The sequence below is a fragment of the Scardinius erythrophthalmus genome (assembly GCF_964197995.2).
Source record: "Scardinius erythrophthalmus genome assembly, chromosome: 6".
NCBI classification, from domain to species: Eukaryota; Metazoa; Chordata; class Actinopteri; order Cypriniformes; family Leuciscidae; genus Scardinius; species Scardinius erythrophthalmus.
In genome coordinates, this window is record NC_138226.1 from 9846368 (window position 1) to 9864273 (window position 17906).

General features: G+C 36.2%; 1 protein-coding gene across 6 annotated transcripts in view; it reads left to right on the forward strand.

Moving 5' to 3' along the window:
* Positions 1-10847, forward strand: part of bard1 (BRCA1 associated RING domain 1) — a 32015-nt gene extending 21168 nt beyond the window's left edge. For all 6 annotated transcript variants that reach the window (XM_081367755.1, XM_081367756.1, XM_081367754.1 and 3 more), the window contains 3 exons: positions 2343-2438; positions 8052-8149; positions 10338-10847. In XM_081367755.1, the coding sequence (XP_081223881.1) occupies positions 2343-2438; positions 8052-8149; positions 10338-10673 (530 nt within the window). In that variant the 3' untranslated portion in view covers positions 10674-10847. The remainder of the gene's footprint in view (positions 1-2342; positions 2439-8051; positions 8150-10337) is intronic.
* Positions 10848-17906: the final 7059 nt, after the last annotated feature.

Here is a 17906-nt window from a genome sequence, read left to right on the forward strand (position 1 = left end):
TGCATACAGCATGTGAGTGTTTATATTACCAATGGTGTAGGATAGTTTATGAGCTAAAAAAATCATCGAAACAGATTTTTTGACATGCTAATTTTGCTTCATATAATCATTTAATACATATTATCATGAAATATGTGGCATTTAATCAGAATACATTTTAAATTTAATTGCACATCAGGTCTTAATATTTTTTTTGTGTCTGCTGAGGATAGAACTATTCTAACACCTCGTGGACGGCTCAGCCCTTGGAGACGACAACAATGAAACATTTTCTGAGCAGTGAAATGAAGTGTCTCTTCTTTCTTTGCCTTTCTTCCATCACATAGAAGAGCATTACAAAGCATCCAGCTGGAGCATAAGAGAGATATTATGAAATCATACATTATAAAACCAGCACTTTCAGTGACAAATGTAGCTCTCGCAGAGTCTTTCGACTCCTCCAGAAATCACACCAACAGACAAACAATGTGCAGTGTCTCATCTTCTAAGCAATCAAAGTTGAAACAGAGTAGAATTAAAGTAATTGAAGTGGTTTCTCATAGGCTGCACAACATAGCTGAACAAGGGCAAAATGCAATTTTCTCGAAGAATGTAGGCTGTGCGTTTGTCACACAACAAAGAGGGGAGCTTTGCGTTTTCTAGAATTAAAATGATCCCTAGGGCTTGGCGAAGTGTAGCATACTACTTCTATATTAGGTGCTTCTATGTAGTGTCTTTGTTTTTCTGATACATCTATTAACTTTATGAGTGTTTTGTAAGATTCCCCTATCTGTTAAACATATTTTATTAGATTGTCCTGGACTTAAAGGGGTGGTTCAGGATTTTTGACATCGGACCTCATTTTCAAGTGAGCCTGGTTGTTATTCATCAGTGGAGACAGTTTTCAAAAAAAATCATCCAGTCCTTACTTTAGGATGGTTCGCCTATGCTAGGCTAGCGCGAGTCAACGGTGCACGTTAGCCTGCCATTAAACAGTTTTACCCAGTCCACAGCACACCAAAAGCCATTAAATTATAACGCCAGACTATCGATGTAAATGTCTGTTGAGAGAATAATGTTATAAATCAAACTACCCTTTCATCACATTGCATTAGTTATACTTTGTTCCCTGTATAAGCAGTCTACAGAAGCGGCGGAGTTATATTTGGTTACCTAGGAAACCGAGAGAGCCAGTCCACATAACAAATCACGCAAGTGTATTTTTTTGAAAACTGACTCCACTGATGAATAACAACCAGGCTCACTTGAAAATGAGGTCCGATGTCGAAAATCCTGAACCACCCCTTTAATACAAGTAGAATGCTCTTTTATGAAGTTGCCTCACTTAAGGACTTATTTAGTAAGATTATGCATGAAAAGGTTTTGGATTTTTTTTTATCATATGTTCATTTAAAAAACTCTTGTATAATATGACTTGCTGTTTTTGTTTGTTTGGTTTTTATTGTATTTATATGATATTTGTATTTTTGTAATTGAATTTTTGCCATGAAAATAGCTTTGAATGCTGACATGGCACTAAATAAAACAATCTGATTCTGAATCTGATACATATATTATGTGCAGTGTTAAAACTATAACTATATGAAAAACAGTTTGGTAAGTTAAATAAAACTCAAAATTAAAATATTTACGAAGCCCTTAAAGGAACATGGTGATGGAATAAAAAATATGAGATGGGAGATGCCAATGCTTTTGCTTTCCCTTGCAAAACTTTTCCGTTCCCTTGAGAAACTTTGCGTTCGTTCACAAAGAACTCAAAAGTTTCTCGGGAAGCAAAACATTTGCTAGAGAACGCAAAAGCATTGAAATTTTAATCACCGTTTCCCTTTGATTGAACTTTTTTTAAGGCAGCATGAACAACAATAAAAAAAATTTGTGTGTAACAGAAATAAGTTTGAGTTGAAGTACTAAAACTGAAATAAATAAATTGAAGATAAATGGAAATAAAAAACTAATACAAATGATAACGGCACATAAAATTACTAAAAACTGAAACTTTAAAAATAAAAGCTATTTCAAAATATGAATACTATAATAGTGTATATATAATAGATACTACTAAAATAACACTGAGAGTAACAAAGACAACTACCTGGTTAATCAACAACTTAACTGGCAGTATTTTAATTTCACACTGCTTTTCAAATAATCATAATGCCACATCTGATGATCATGAATGAATTCAAGTGAGCTTTAGACATAACCAGTGAATATTTAATGATTACAATGCTTAGTTCTCAATAGAAATGAATACAGATGTAATATATTACCATATTGCTAGTCATATTTTTGTTTATTTCTTGTGATTAATTGCTTCACTCTTTGATTAAATGTCTCTCCAGTCACCCATGTGGTTGTACCAGATGTTCCCATCATGCCCTCTACCCTGACCACACTGCAGGGAGTCCTCAACGGCTGCTGGATGCTCCGTTTCAGCTGTAAGTGCACAATAACGAGTCAAAGCTTTAGATAAGATAGTTTATGCTCAGTATAAGTTTGTATGAATATTAGTACTATTCAAATGTCTCTAATATAACTTATAATACAGTCCCCAAAGTAATAGGGTTACTTGCGCCTGCTAACGTCCAGATTTGCAAACATGCGTTTTGGTGAGCATTTACTCCGTGTTGTTCTTGATGAGCAAAGTCTATTTCGATTGGACAAACCATATGTTTGGAAATGGTTTTCTATTCCATTTAATGCAGCTATAAATTTAGCATGTGGTCCTTTTCTCGTGAATTAATCAGCGATGGATATTTCCATACGATTTCTCACATCTTCAGTTTAATAGTGAAAATCAATAGACTGGGTTGAATAGGTTGAAGCCATGCCCATTCATTTAGTTCTGATTCAAGTAATCCCTTCCTTTTTTGAGTCTGCCTTCTGTGCTGAATTCATTTCGCTCTATGTGTGAGCAACATCAGTAGTGCACGGCCGTTCTTGCATGCTGCCTAGAGGGATCATTGCTGGTGAGGTGTTTGTTCTCCAAGCTATCTATTTTTTGATTTTGGTTATTGTTAACATATTTGCTATCCATTTTTAATATCCAGCCCACAATAGACAACACCTTTTGAGGGCAGTTTTACGGCATTATCTATCAGTTCTCCCTATAGATACGAACATTTGTAAAAGCCTTGTGGTGGAAATGTTACTTGCTGGATATTAGAAATGCTTGATGTATCATGATTTAAATCTATAGTGTGTTTCAAGTGCTCCAGATTCACTTTTTCACATTCACCTAATTTAAAGCATTTCAAAGCAAATGCTCTAGTTATTATGCAAATCTCTAATAAGGTAAGACTGGGTTAACGAAAGGGACATGACTGAATGCATTACATATGTAAAAACTATTGTCAGCTACACACTAAAACTCTAAAGCTTTATTATCATTATTATTAATTATAAATATTACTTATAATATTTAATAGTAGTGATATAATAAGAATCATATTTAGAATAAGAATGGAAATGTTGTAAGAATGGAAAAGCTTTTTTATATAACAATATTTTCATATAATTGTATTGCTATTATCATTTCATAACTATTCATAATATATTAATTATAACATTACTGAAGTGATAAGAATACAAATCTGAATAAGAATAATAATGGTAATGCATTACAGAAAAAAGCTTATTTGTTCCATTTTGCATAACAATACTTTCAAATAATAATAATCATTATATTATTATATAATTCAGTATTAATTTAAATAATACTGTTGTTTAATCAATGTTTTCATATAATAGTTTAATATAATTATTATTATTAATATAAATATTACAATATTTTCAACTTTGCACTGAAAAGAACTTCACCTTGAGTATGTCAGGCATTGAGTTCTCTTGTATATTACATGTGCTGGAGTGCAAGCATCAGCAATAAGTTGCTGGTTGCAATTCATTTAACGGCCACCGGTGTCGCTAATAACAAGGATTTAATAACAAGGGTTTCTGAATTCTACATATAGCTCCTTGAAATTGGAGACTTTGTTTTTTTACCCTTCAATCTTTGCAGCAGAACCATGAGATGTTGCATTTTTATTATATCGCCATAAATGACATCGCAATGCGATTTTTGTACGACATTAATTAATGTCTTAAATGGAGGAATGAGTGAGTGTACATCATTCAGTTTAGCTCTCTGTCTGTGCCACACTGTATGAGCTCTTGATGTTCTGCCTGAGCTTTTCTGTATGGGTCTCCATGGCTCACTGTATCACGGTTCAGTGCCCATGAGTGTGTGAGCTGCCAGCGCCATGATCCACAGCCACCCACCGCACACACGCATGCTGAGCTTCGATGTCTCCCATCATTGTGAATCTAATTAGCTAATATGCTAATGGCTCTTGGTGCTCGGCTAACAACCTGGCCCTATCGTCCAGAGAGAGAGTCGGATTAACCCTGGGATGTAACATTCTCACCGCCACCGCCCTCACAGGGACCCGGGAAATGAACACCATAATTAAAGAGGCAGAGGAAGTGCAATTACAGCTTATGATTACTATGGAGGTTTCTGAGTGTGCCTGCACTCGTTCCTATAGGTGTTTTGAGACTATGGGCTTGGCTGGTTATAGAGATAGCGATACACATTGACTCTTTGGATGCAGGAATACTAATCCTGCTAATGGCTCAGTGGCACACTTCCACAACGGAATGCAAAGTTTTAATCTAAAATGGGTTATTCCATTACGATAAGAGACTATAGTGGGATGTGGACAAAAATGGTTGGTTACCCCTCCAATTTGATTTTCGTTCCTGGCCCGTTTCCACTTGGTATTGCGTTTTTTTTATTTTTTATTTTTATTATTCTATATTAGTATTATTGTGTACTAAAATAGTATGAAAATATTTAATGAACAACATTTTGATAAACTGAATTAAAATGAAAAGGGTTGAAAAGGAAACTTAAGGTCATGCTTATTTTATGTTAATAATGTTAAAAAATTCTATAAATAATTTTACAATTCCGAGGCTCCAGGCTTGTCCTGGAAGGGATTGACGAACCTAGCTGAATGGAGAAGTTGTAATGAAGTGTTGGGATGGCTGAGATCACATGCTGTTCTGTCTTTGCAAGGGTGAGTTGAAGGTGGTGGTCCGTCATTCAGCAAGAAATGTCTGCCATGCAGACTGAGATGCGGGCAGCTACCATCGGATCATCTTGCTGAAATGAACGGTAGAGTTGTATGTCCTTAGCATAGGAAAAGCCAGGTTTCTGAATGACAGATCCTAGTGATGTCTGTTACGGCTGTCTCATGTACCACAACATAAAAGAGGCAAACAACAAGTTCTTCAAACATTAAACCAATTTATTTATAAAACAAGAAAACAATTGGTAGATATAGATGGAGAAGAGAAGTGGTCCAAGCACTGGACCAACTTGCTAGATGCAACTTGGACCACTCACCCTTCAAAGACAACCTGAAGGACCTACTTGAGAGGTAAGACTTGAACCACTGGAGTGAGATTCCCATCGTCATGAGGGTTGACAGGAGGATCTGGTGGTTAACCATGTCAAAAGAAGCAGACAGATCCAGCAAGATGAGTACTAATGATTTGGAAGCTGCTTTTGCCAGTCGCAGAGCTTCAGTAACCGAGAGCAAGGCAGTCTCGGTTGAGTGGCCACTTTTGAAACCAGACTGGTTGTTGTCCAGGAGTTAGTTCTGTGTGAGAAAGGTAGAGACTTGCTTGAACGCGACTTGCTCAATTGTCTTAGCAATGAATGGAAGAAGGCATATTGGTCTGTAGTTTTCTAAAAGTGCTGGATTTAGAGTGGGTTTCTTAACCCTTAAACAGGCAAGAGTGGAAAATGATCAACAAAAAGTAATGTCACTTTATCATCTGAACTTAAGTAAAACATATCCAAAGGAATTTTTTTAATTTTTGATGTAGTTTGGATTTTATGAGTTGTATCTCCTAGGTTACATTGGCCTATTATGGTATAAAAAAAGTCAGTCATCAATATTTCTATGATTTATTTGTTGCAAAAAAAATGTAATATGCTAAATATATTGCATGTATGATATTTCTAAGTGTCCTAAAATTAAGGCATACACATTTCTTGTATTTTTACTGAGCTGAATTGCTTTGTCTTCAAGCTCAGGGCAACTCTAGCCCTTGAGGTCCACTGTCCTGCAGGGTTGATCACCCCTGTTCTACAATACAATTAGCCATGTGAAACCCTGTAGTAAAAATGCAAAGATGGAGTTAACTGAGCTTAATAATGTCAGTGTTATCTGTGAATATTAACATTTTGCACAATTGTTTAACTCAAAAAAAATACATAGATTGAGAAGGGGGACTGTGTACAGGGGGCCTATAAGGATCTTCCCTATAGGGCCCCGGTCCTGGAACAAGATGATCCAAAAAATGAACCAAGTCATGTGACCCACGTACTACAAACAGACTCATCTATGATAATGATAACAGAACTGGATGAAAAATTCTTTCTCATGCATCCTACAAGAGATTAAAGAATATGTATCCTGTTGCCTGTTTAGGGGTTAAGCAGTGGGGTTATCTGAGCCTGCTTAAATGTTGTGGGAAAGGTACCAGTGTGAAGTGCTGGTACAACAGAAGGAGAAATGGCTTGAAGGAGATGAGTGGGGATAGGATCAAGCAGACAGAAAGTAGGGTGATTGGAAAGGATGAGTTTGGAGACGACTTCCCCCGAGAGCAGAGAAAAGGATGGGGAGAGTGTGTGTGTTTGCTGTTAATATGTGTTTGTCAGTTAGTGGTGTGGAGATTTGGCCACTTATTGTTGTTGTCTTTAATGAATAGAAAGTACAAAAGAACAGCATTTATCTGAAACAGAAACATTATTAACATTTTGTAACATTATAAATGTCTTCTTTACTGTTAAAATACATTTAAAAAATAAATCTTACTGATCTTTTAAATGTGTATGTGTGCATATATAATTTTTAATATACATTTTAATTTGTTTAAAATACAGCTTATTTTTAATTTTATATACATATTAATATATATGAATACACACACACAGTATATTTATAAATATTATTCAAATAAAGGCAAATGGCAAACTCTTATAACCCTGTTTCAATATAAAGGCATAAAAGACAGCCTTTCAGTTAGAGAAGCCAATGAGTTATCGAGCTAGCGTCTTTGCTCTTCTCTTAAACTGCTTCATAAATATTTTTAGATGCTCTACAAGGTGCTCATTTATTCCCCTTGTCCTTTTTCTGTCATTCTTATTGGAACAACAGACAATAGCTGCCTGTTACTCTAGACTAGAGCTCTTCAGTCAAGAAAGAGCCATTTCAGCCAGACGTACAACTAGGGCAAACTGAGCAGAACGCTATCAAATAGTTGTAAACAAGTTCAGCAGGCGAAAAAGGCTTGTGATGGAGGATTTGTTTTTTATATATGTGTGAAGCAGAAGCTGTTTTTTTTTTTTTTTGGACAGCCTTGTGCAGCCGAGAGATCACTTGTAGTATATTGTGCTGAAGACGTTTTGTGAAGAATTTTACCTGACAGAAATGAATCAGAGAGAAAATGAGAGATCATCCCCTCTAGCTGTGCGTCTCCTGCCCTGAAGATCTTGTCCTGCTCTGTTACTTTTCCCAAGTAAAAGTTGTAAAATACAGCATAAGACTTGCAGAATTTAAGTGCACGTTGCATCACTGCTGTTGTACATATTTGCCTTGAAACTTTGACACTTAGAAGTTCACCCGAAAATGAAAAATCTGTCTTTATTTTCTTGCCCTTGTGCTTTTTTTCTTCCCCCGTCAAACAAAAAAGGGAGCAGCTTTTTTCCATTTGACTGTCATTCTTCAAAACAGACAAAAAACACAGTAAAAGAAATATAATAAATGTATTAGCCACTATATTTTAAGCATTATGTAGCCATACAATATCTTTGTGTGAGGATTTTTTATTTCAAAATAACTCATTATATATTCCACAAAAGAAAATGACAATGAGGGTGAGTAAATAATGATAGAATTTTCATTGTTGGTCAACTATCCTTTTAAAATGCTGATGTATTGCTGCTAAGTTGATCTGTTGTGTTTCGCTCTCTTTTCTAGGGGTGTGTTGTAGCCTTCAGGCAGGCAGCTGGGTCGGGGAGAGCGAGTACGAGGCAGGTGACGGCCCCCTGCGTGCCCGTGCGAACAGAGGCAGCCTGGTGAGTGACAGGCCGACATGTGAAGGGTCTAACAGTTATCGACACATTTTCCTCTCCAGAGAGGAGGAATAATGGCTGAGTGAAACCCTCTCCTGGTCCTGTTCTTTAATGGTCTCTCATTGTCAATCTGCCATGTTGATCTGTTCTCCTCAGGCTGGCTTGGCTTTTATTACTGACTGTGCTATGGATTGTGGCTTGTTTAGAAAGCCACACACTTCCTCGAGGACAGGGAATTCAAAGGGAGTCAGCACACTTGTGACTTTCTGAGAGGACTGTGCATTGTGAGACAATATAGGGCACCGGCGATCTCCCTAGGCCACTGTGTACTGCTTAAATGCAATGCAGCAAAGAAGCCAAGCTTGCTGTTCTGCTCCGATGGCTAAGAAGACTCGTGACGCAGTTTAATAGGAGCATCTTTGCAGTCATTTAACATAAAAAAATGCAGGGTTTTGGATGCGTGGTAGGACGAGGTGATATTTTCACAGTACATTCTTGATTATTTTGATGGTTATGTAAAATTAAGCAACATTTGTAAACATCAAAATGGCTTTACATTCTATTTGTCCATGATGGTTTCTGAAGGCCAGCTGTGGAAGCATTCCTTGTCTAATTACTTGCGATTTATTACGTTCGTATTAAGGTGTTTTAATTGCGCTTCTGATTCAAACTTCAGTAGCAAAAATGCTGCTCTAAATTCAGATTCAAACTCTGATTTGATGATTTTGCATCATCACTCGAATATGATCACAGAAGGTATTGAATATTTTGGTACAAATATGTGGGTAATTATGGAAGTTTATTACTGTAAATTGGTATATATATATATATATATATATATATATATATATATATATATATCAATATTATATATGAAAATATAATATATTTATGAAAATATAATGTGTAGTATATAATATCATAATACATACACTGCAAACCAAAAGTTTGGGATTTTATGAATGTTTACCAAGCACTAGATTTTAACATTTATTTGAAAAATACAGATTCTATATGAGAAATTCTCACATTCTATTTGAACCAGTTATAGTATGTAATTTATCCATGTGATGGTAAAACTGAATTTCAGTGTCACATGGTCCTTCAGAAATCATTCTAAATTGCTGATTTGGCAGGTTTGTGGAAACCATGACACAGTTGTTTTAGAAAGTTTTTTCAAATATACATTTATTTCAAGTATATATATATATATATATATATATATATATATATATATATATATATTTTTTTTTTTTTTAAGTGTAGAAGTCTTTTGTGTCACTTTTGATCAATTTAATTCATCCTTGCTGTATAAAATGATTCATTTCTTTAAAAAAAAGCAAATGGAAAGAATGTTTTCCATTTGATGAATTGTGCAGTTTTTTTTCTGTGAAATTGCAAGTGTGTCCTGGTTATCGTGCAACTGTAATGACAGGAGACAAGCATGTTGACCTCTCAACAAGTGTGTGGCAGTGACCCACATCTTACAGGCATCTTACAGCTCCCCTGAGCTGGCATTGTCACAGAACCATCCAGACCATACCAGAGCAGAAGCCTGTCACTTAACCCCAGATGACCTGCCAGATACTTTCATTAATGGCAGAGAAAGTGGCTCAGACTTTCACTGAACCATAATGTAGCACTTTTTTTTTTTACACCTGTTTTTATCTCTTTGTGGCAGGTAGTTAGTTACCCTTTTAGTTGTGAAGTGCTCTATTTCAAAGGTTTCTGTGGCCATGGAATAATCAGGGAAATTTGTATAAAATTCCCCGAAATTTGAATCAAAATTTTAATCAGCTATTCTATTAAAAGTTTTAAAAATTCTGATCAGGACTGGAAAAGTCTTGGAAATGTATTGGTCAAAAATGAAGACCAGTGTTCATGCATCCCCTTTAAAAATGCAAATATTTCTGTCTGAATTGTGACTTGGCAGTTCGCACACTTCAGAGACATTGAGCTTTGTTGCTCGTGGGAATTGTGGGTTCAAATCTGGCGTGTTTTTTGACCCAGTCAGCTTTCTCCCTCTTTTTTCCAATAATTTCCTGTCACTTCCACTATCAAAATGTCAAAGGCTCAACAAAATGCCAATAATTACAATGCAGGCCATTTTAGGATGTCTTAAAGTATTACTAAGGTTTTTTTATTGATGCTTTATGTACTAAATTGTTCTCCTTTTCTCCTACATCTTTAGCTGCCTCCACTCTTTGATGGCTGCTTCTTCTACATGCTAGGCTCCTTCCTCAAACCGCCTAAACATGAGCTCCTTCAGTTAGTGAAAGCTGGAGGAGGTCAGCTTCTGAATCGCCAGCCCAAGCATGACAGTGATGTCACGCAAACCCTGAGCGCTGCGGCCTACCATGCTCAGCCGGGTTCAGACCAGATTCTCTGCACCCAGTATATCTTATATGATCCTCAGAACTCCTACAAACCCCAGAAGGTCCGGATAGGTAAGGTGTGGTCGGCTCCATCCACATGGCTTCTGGACTGCATAGCTGCCTTCCAGCTCCTGCCTGTGCCGGAGCCCTAGACAACATATCCTTGCTGTATAACTGTGTTTCAACTTCATGACATCCAATAAAACCTATTATCTGTATAAAAGAAATTAGTTTTTATTGGTATCTGAAGATAGAGACATCATAATTGCTCTGTTTTCATCAAGCCTTTGTATGCGAGGCAAAATAAAGGATCTGACTATCCCCTGAAGATTCAAGTCACGTGGCAAATCTCTCCAGAATGTATTTGCACGCTTTTTAGAAGCTATTGTGCTTGTTCTTTTTTTCTCGGTCAAATTATGCCACCCGAAAGCTAGAATTTTTTTTAAATGTTTGCCATTGTTGGGATACGACCTATTTGGAGAAGCTTTCGTGCCAACCGTTCAGAGATCTCATGGGATTTTGTTTTATTATTCCCCCAGACAAAACTTACATCTTCATCAGACTTTAAAATGCTATGCTAATTGCTTAGATGGCTTTTGTTTAAAAAACCCAAATGATATTCATATAGACCAGGACAGATAATGGGATTCTGGCTTTCTGTGACTATACAGATGATGAGGTGGCATTTAGATTAGATGGGAAAAAAAAATACTCATAGAGATGAATGAAGAGAAAAAGGGCAATTAATTCTCAAACCTTTGGGGCTTTCAAACAAGCAAGTTTTTTGTTTTCTTTGCTTCTTGTTTCTGCAAGGGTTAAAAATGAAAGATTTCTGGTCCTCTTTGGCCATCTCCCAAGACGCGGCTTTCAATGGGATTAGTCAGGGATGCTCCTAATTGCTATTGATTGCTGTGAGCTGCATTAAATTGCTTCGCCCTCGTCCTGCAGGGACGTGGAGGGAGGCAATTAGTGGTGTGGACAGGGTTTCGTGGGGTGATTAATTGGAGGGTATTGAGGGTCCTGTGGGTAGAGGGAAACATGCACCCTTAACTCTAAACACCTGACTTTGCAAACTTTATCATCTCACTTCTAAGAGTCAAGAGCTTTCAAATGCACTTTTACAGAGCAATGTATGCAGACAGATACAATCCTGAGGGCAAAGTTACTCATTATGCATTGTTTTTTTGCAATGCTGGATCTTATGTTGCTTTTGTTTTACAGTATATCTGAAGATGTCTTTAATATGAACACTGGCTTTTATCTTCATCCTAGATAATCTTTTTAGCCAGACTTTATATTAAAGGGAACGGTTAAAGATCTAACTTTATAATTATCTCCTAGACTTATAGTACCCAGCAGATACTGATAAATAACTGGCTGTTATAAATCTCAGAACTACTGAAGAATGATTGCCTTTGTATGTTTGGGAAGTTCTGCTGCAAAACAAGCTTTCTTCACTATATGAATTTAATGATTCTTAACTGGATTTCAGTTAGAGAATGTCTCAACTCTAGTCTTCAGAAAAGCCTAGTTTTTCTTTTTGAGGTTCGTTCTCATCTGATTCAAACGTGTATTTATCTTGCATAACCTTGTATTCATATTTAAATAAGTTACCAACAGGTTTTTTTTTTTTTTTTTTACTAGCTCATGCATCCTCTGACCAGGATTATTATACAAATAAAACTAAAACCATAACACAAAACTTGGAAAATAATAATAATATATAAAAAAAACTTTAATTTTAATTTTCTTATAGTTAAACTTGATTTAACACTAGTAAAAATGACAAAAACACAACAAAATCGCCAAATCTTTAACAAAAATTTTAATGAAAATGGAACGGTATCTTAATTATACTAAAATAGCAGTGCCTCTGACAAATGATGCAGATAATGTATTATCACAATACTGTAGTTACAGTATTATACTGGGATATTTATGCACTATATCTGATATCAGCTAGTTTTTAAATAAAACAGAAAAATAAAGAGAAATCCATTTTTTAAATGCTGTATATTCTTAACATTCTACGTATACTCGGTTGTGCATGTCCATATTTTCACATTGCCTTGGCCCTGCCTTAAATTTAATATTTAACTTTAATAATCTTTAGAAACTCTTGAAATGAATGTCCATTTCTACAGTATAAAAAAAATATTAGTTTTGCCTAAATTTATTTTACTTTTTTAAACGATTGATTTCAGTATTTTAATTTATTTAGACAAATGTAGTATTATGGAATTTTAAAGGTAGGGTAGTTAATTTTCAGAGAGGCTAGCAATAGCGAGCTAGCTTTGAAAGCATGTGATCCCACCCTCCCTTCAGAGCGTCTCCAAAACCACGGCGCCTTCGAAACACATGAACGCGTACAGCAGGGAGCAAACAAAAGCGTCACGATAGACGGCGTTAAACTACCTCATGTCTCAAAGCACATACCGTTACAATAATAATGACCTGTAATGAACTGTAAAAGGTGGCTGCTGTTTCGCTTGCAGTGTTCGGTGTCTGAGGTCTGTCTACCTCTGCGTAGCATGAAACGCGCTGATGACGTGTGATGTCTGCGTGAGAAGTGTGAAATTTACGTTGTGTTGGAAACTTTTCCTTCGTCAAAGCAGAGACCAGGAGCTAACCTTTGCATTATTGAGGCTGTTTGCCAGTTGGTGGTTCAAGTGCTGCCTGCTGATACCCCATCTGATGTAAGAAAATGAAATCAACAAAGAGTGTCTGATCCTCAGTAGTAGAAGCATCCGGTAAGTTCCTCACCTTAATTAATTTCTTCCCTTAATTATATATGATCTTGTGGGCACATGAGCTTATGTAAAACTCACAGACGTCCTGTATAAATAACACTTAACTCAAAACATCGTTTAGAGAACAAATGGTGTGTGAATAGTGCTTTCCATGAATGTTAATGTATGTTGGTCCGTCAGGATTGGAAGCAAATTCAGTTCTGGCTACTGATGATGAAAGTTGTACTTCTTCAAAAGCTTTTAGGGGGTTCTAGCAATTCTTTGTGCCCCTTCTTCCTGTTGTATCAGCACTTAAATGCTTTCCTAGACAATGATGGATGAGTAAACCTGTGGTGGAGTTACAGTAATAGTTCGAGTTCCTCTCTTTCCTGCTCTCTGACCTCAGTGTGGCGTCTGTTTTCTTAGCAGTAGCAGAATAAAGTGAGCATGTGCCCGACTCCCTGTGACAGAGGGAATGTGAGGTTTCCACACTGTAAATGAATGGCTGGTTATAAAATACTGCCCTGTCAGCATTTAGGAACTGCTCATGTCTGCAGTGTCGGCGATGCCCTGTGCATCTGGTTGGAGATGAGCTGGTTGTATATGCTTACAAAAGATGGGAAGAAAAAAATCCATACACCGGCTTTCTTTTTTTTACTGAATAACACTTTTTTTTCAGTCTATTTAACAAAATAGTTTTGTCTTCATAAATAATACACGGTTTTAATCCTCTTTCTAACTCTGAATTCAGAATACACATTAAACGCTTTGAGATATTTACATGTTTATACATTGGGAAGGGCACCTGGGCTTTGTACTGTCCCATTAAAATAATGAGTAATATTATTAATAATTCTTAATCTTAAATAATAGCACTGTTAAATGATACATAATCATTGAGTAAAATGAATTTTAAATGAATATTTCTCAGAAAAAAAAATCCTGTCATTTACTCACCCTCGTCTTGTTTACAACTGTTTCTTCTGTTTTTATTCACTTATTATATTTCCCTTTGAGATGGTGAGTCTGACTAGAGATTTGTCTGATTTGTGAATTTATCAATCAGAAAGATTGTCAACGTGACCAACCAATAATTTGTTCGCAAATCAGACATTACTTCTCTCTTGAAACCTCTCGTACATATTTTGGTTGGTTTAGTTGGGGGTTCTTTTGAAGCTTGAAAGCTTCAGCTCCTCATTCATAGCAATTGCGTGGAAATGCGCAATTTGAAAATGAATACAATTCTTCAAAGTCATATGACTTTACAACAACATGAGGGTGAGTAAATGATGACAGAATTGTCTTTTTTTTTTGGTTGAACGGTCTCTCTAAGCGTTATGACCCTCAGTGCCGTCAGTAAGAAAAGCTGATTGTTTAACAGTATTTTTTTCCTCTCTTTCATTAGAGATGCAGTTTGTTTGTTTTCAGGCACAAGTTCATATAACAGTTTTGTTTAGAAAAAAGAACAATCTTTCAAAGCTTCCAGCTACAGTTAGTCAGTGTCTCAAAAAAAGAGCAATGGTTCACCTTTACAAAACTGACAGTGAATTGTAGAGACATTGACAGACATTGAAGGCCATGTGCACAAAGAATCAGGTCTTTCTAGAAGCATGATGCAGAACACAATTTCTTCACAGATGAAGCCGGTCCTTTCTTCAGTGGATTGCTGTAGCTTGTTATGAATCAGGAAAAAAGACGCTGTGAAAAAGTACAAATGAGATGTATTCCACGTCATTAGGGTGAATTGTGAATTCCATGTGATTGTCAAAAGAGAACAGTAAGGGGAAAAAAATCATACATGAGGACAGGTGGGAGTTTTAAGTGCCACAGCTGACTTTCAGTCAATTAATAATCAATAAATGACAGTTTCACTGATACCTCTCATCATCAAGTCCCATGATGTGCGATATGCTGCCAAAACAATGAACGCTGTCCAGTTTAATGAACATTTCGGGTTAATATATATAAAAAAGAAACACTGAGTTTTATCCTGTACAACAATTCCAGGACACATTTTGTTTCAGTAGCTGCTGAGACTTTGATTATATTATGGTGACTCTCACAAAAATTGTGTAAAGAACACGTCCAGGTCATATTTCACCAACAAAATAAAGAGAAAGATTTTACACAAACATCAAATCTAATTTTTAGCACCATTAAGATTTGTTGTATTGTCATTTTATACAATATTATTGTGTCAGTTAAGCAAATCCCTTCCCTAAATTCTTATTACCAAATTATAGTGATTTTAACAAAATATATTTACTTTCAATATTTATACTTAATGGCCGAATTAATAGTAGTATTACATATTCTCAACAATGAGAATAATGGAATGTAAATTACCATTAATTTTAAAGGATTTGTTGTGAGATTTTGTGATGGGAACTAAAATACGGGTTTATAGTGTTCGTAAAAGTTTTATTTACCAATATTTTACATTATTTCTGAATGTAGTAATAAAATGTGACTTGTACACCAAATCTTTTTTTTTTTTTTTTTTTTATTCTAGTCGACTCATATTCCAGGTACATACAAAAAAACAAACAAACAAAAAACTTCAAAACCAATACGTCCAGATTGGTTACAGAGAATTTGGTGCATGTTAAAAAAATTTCACAATGAAAACCGATCCTTACTGATCCTCAAATAGTCATTTTCATTGCGCAATATTTGATCTTTAGGGTGAAATGTGATCTGGACAGTTTTTACAGCCATATATCATGAAATCGTAATCTGAGATTGTGTAGTAATTAAATGAATGAGTTTCCCACAGTGCTTTGAAGCTCTTGTTGATGTTCTAGTTTTGGTGCTACAGTAGATGTATCAGTCTACAGCAGAGGGTGGTTTATCTCAGAAATCCTCCTCTAGTCTGTGATTTTAGAAAGGCAAGCGCCTTGCATCCATTGGGATGGGCAGGCTTAGGACAAAAAGAAAAACAGAAGCCACGGAAACAAAAAGATCGCCCGCTCGCATAAGCCTGAGCTTTGCTTGTAGCTGTGGGTCATGTCTGGTGCTTAGTGCTTCACAGTCTTGCTCATGACAGCTTGTGTACTCATCTGTTCTTTTAGTATCACCCTGTCTCTGTGTTAGATGATGCTACACAACATCTGTTTTTTTTTTATGCTCAGAGCTGTAATAAATGTCCAGTGTGAAGAAGACTCTCGGGACTGTTTAATAATCATTTGTCATTCGCTATATGTCATTTATAGACTTTTACGGTTCATTATTTCAATTGAGACCTAATGATTTGCTGATTTATTGGACAAGTCTTGGCTTCTACCTTGAGCTATAGAGAGACAAGAGACCCCAAAGATGAAGTAAAAAGCAGTGGGCGAATAAATATATTTATATCTAGGACAATATATATATATATCTTTAGCAACTTCGGCGGTCACGCTATTGCATTCGTTGTCGTCTCATTACCAAATCTGCAGATCTGTTATTAAGTAGCTCATCCATCAGAGCTTAGAAACCGAGTCCAAAAGGTTAAAGGCATTGAATTTTCTTGGAGGGGGAAAAAATACCTATGATAAATCACAGGTGCTTGGTGAAGTTCCTATTGAATTAATGACTGGTATTCATCATTGCGAAAAGAAAGAAAAAAGGAAATCTTGGAGGTGGGTGCCTGTTTTAAAGGGCGTCTATAAGCTATGCGTTAGTTAAACCGACGGATGATGGTCGTTGCTAACGTTGTGCTGTAATGGGTCTCTGCACAGATGTGTTACGATACAGGGAAATGTGGGCCGAAATCGGCTCAGAGTCTGTCTAGAGGTTCTTATTGGTTTAAGTGCTTCTCAAAGTGCAGTTGATCAACATCTTCTAAGCTGCGAGCGAAATTGCCGTGAGCCCAGGTTACGGATGCGTGGAAGATCAAAAGAAGTGGTTTTGAACGTGGCTTTGAAGCGCCAGACTGTATGCAGATTCCTTCCTTTGTTTTAGCCCTCTGCATGCTGGGCTGCGTGTCTGCCGGGCAGCACCACAGAGGGCAGAGGCGGGTAATTTATCACTGCATATTGCCTGATTAAGGAAAATTAAAGTAGGCTGTTGTGGGATGGCTAATTGCTTAGATAACAAGTTCAAGCTGCTAGACTTTAGGAAAGCGTGCTTGTTTGGGCATGGGAGAGAAAAACAAGGGTTTTGCTAACAGATGAGAAAACTGCATTACGGTGGAGATTTGTTGGTTGCACCGGTTTAACGTTAGAGGACGCTTTGCATTAATAGGGTACAATATATTGCCTGAAACTACGTTTTATTTAACAAATGATGAATGAAAGGAGGTGCTTTATCTTCAGAAAGAGGAGGTCAAGCTAAATATTGAGGAGCCGTTTTATTTAACATTTATTTTCTATGATGTTTGATTGGAATGTGCCTATATATATAAAAATATATAATACCATTAAAAAATGTGGGGTCTCTTATGCTCACCAAGGCTGCATTTAATTGAACAAAATGCAGTAATATTCTAAATTATTATTATTACAATAAAAAATAACTGTTTTCTATTTGAATATTTTTTTAAATGTAATTTATTCCTGTGATGCAAAGCTGATTTTTTCCCTGCATCATTACTCCAGTCTTCAGTGGCACACTATCCTTCAGAAATCATTCTAATATGCTGATTTGGGGCTCAAGAATTTATTATATTATTATTAT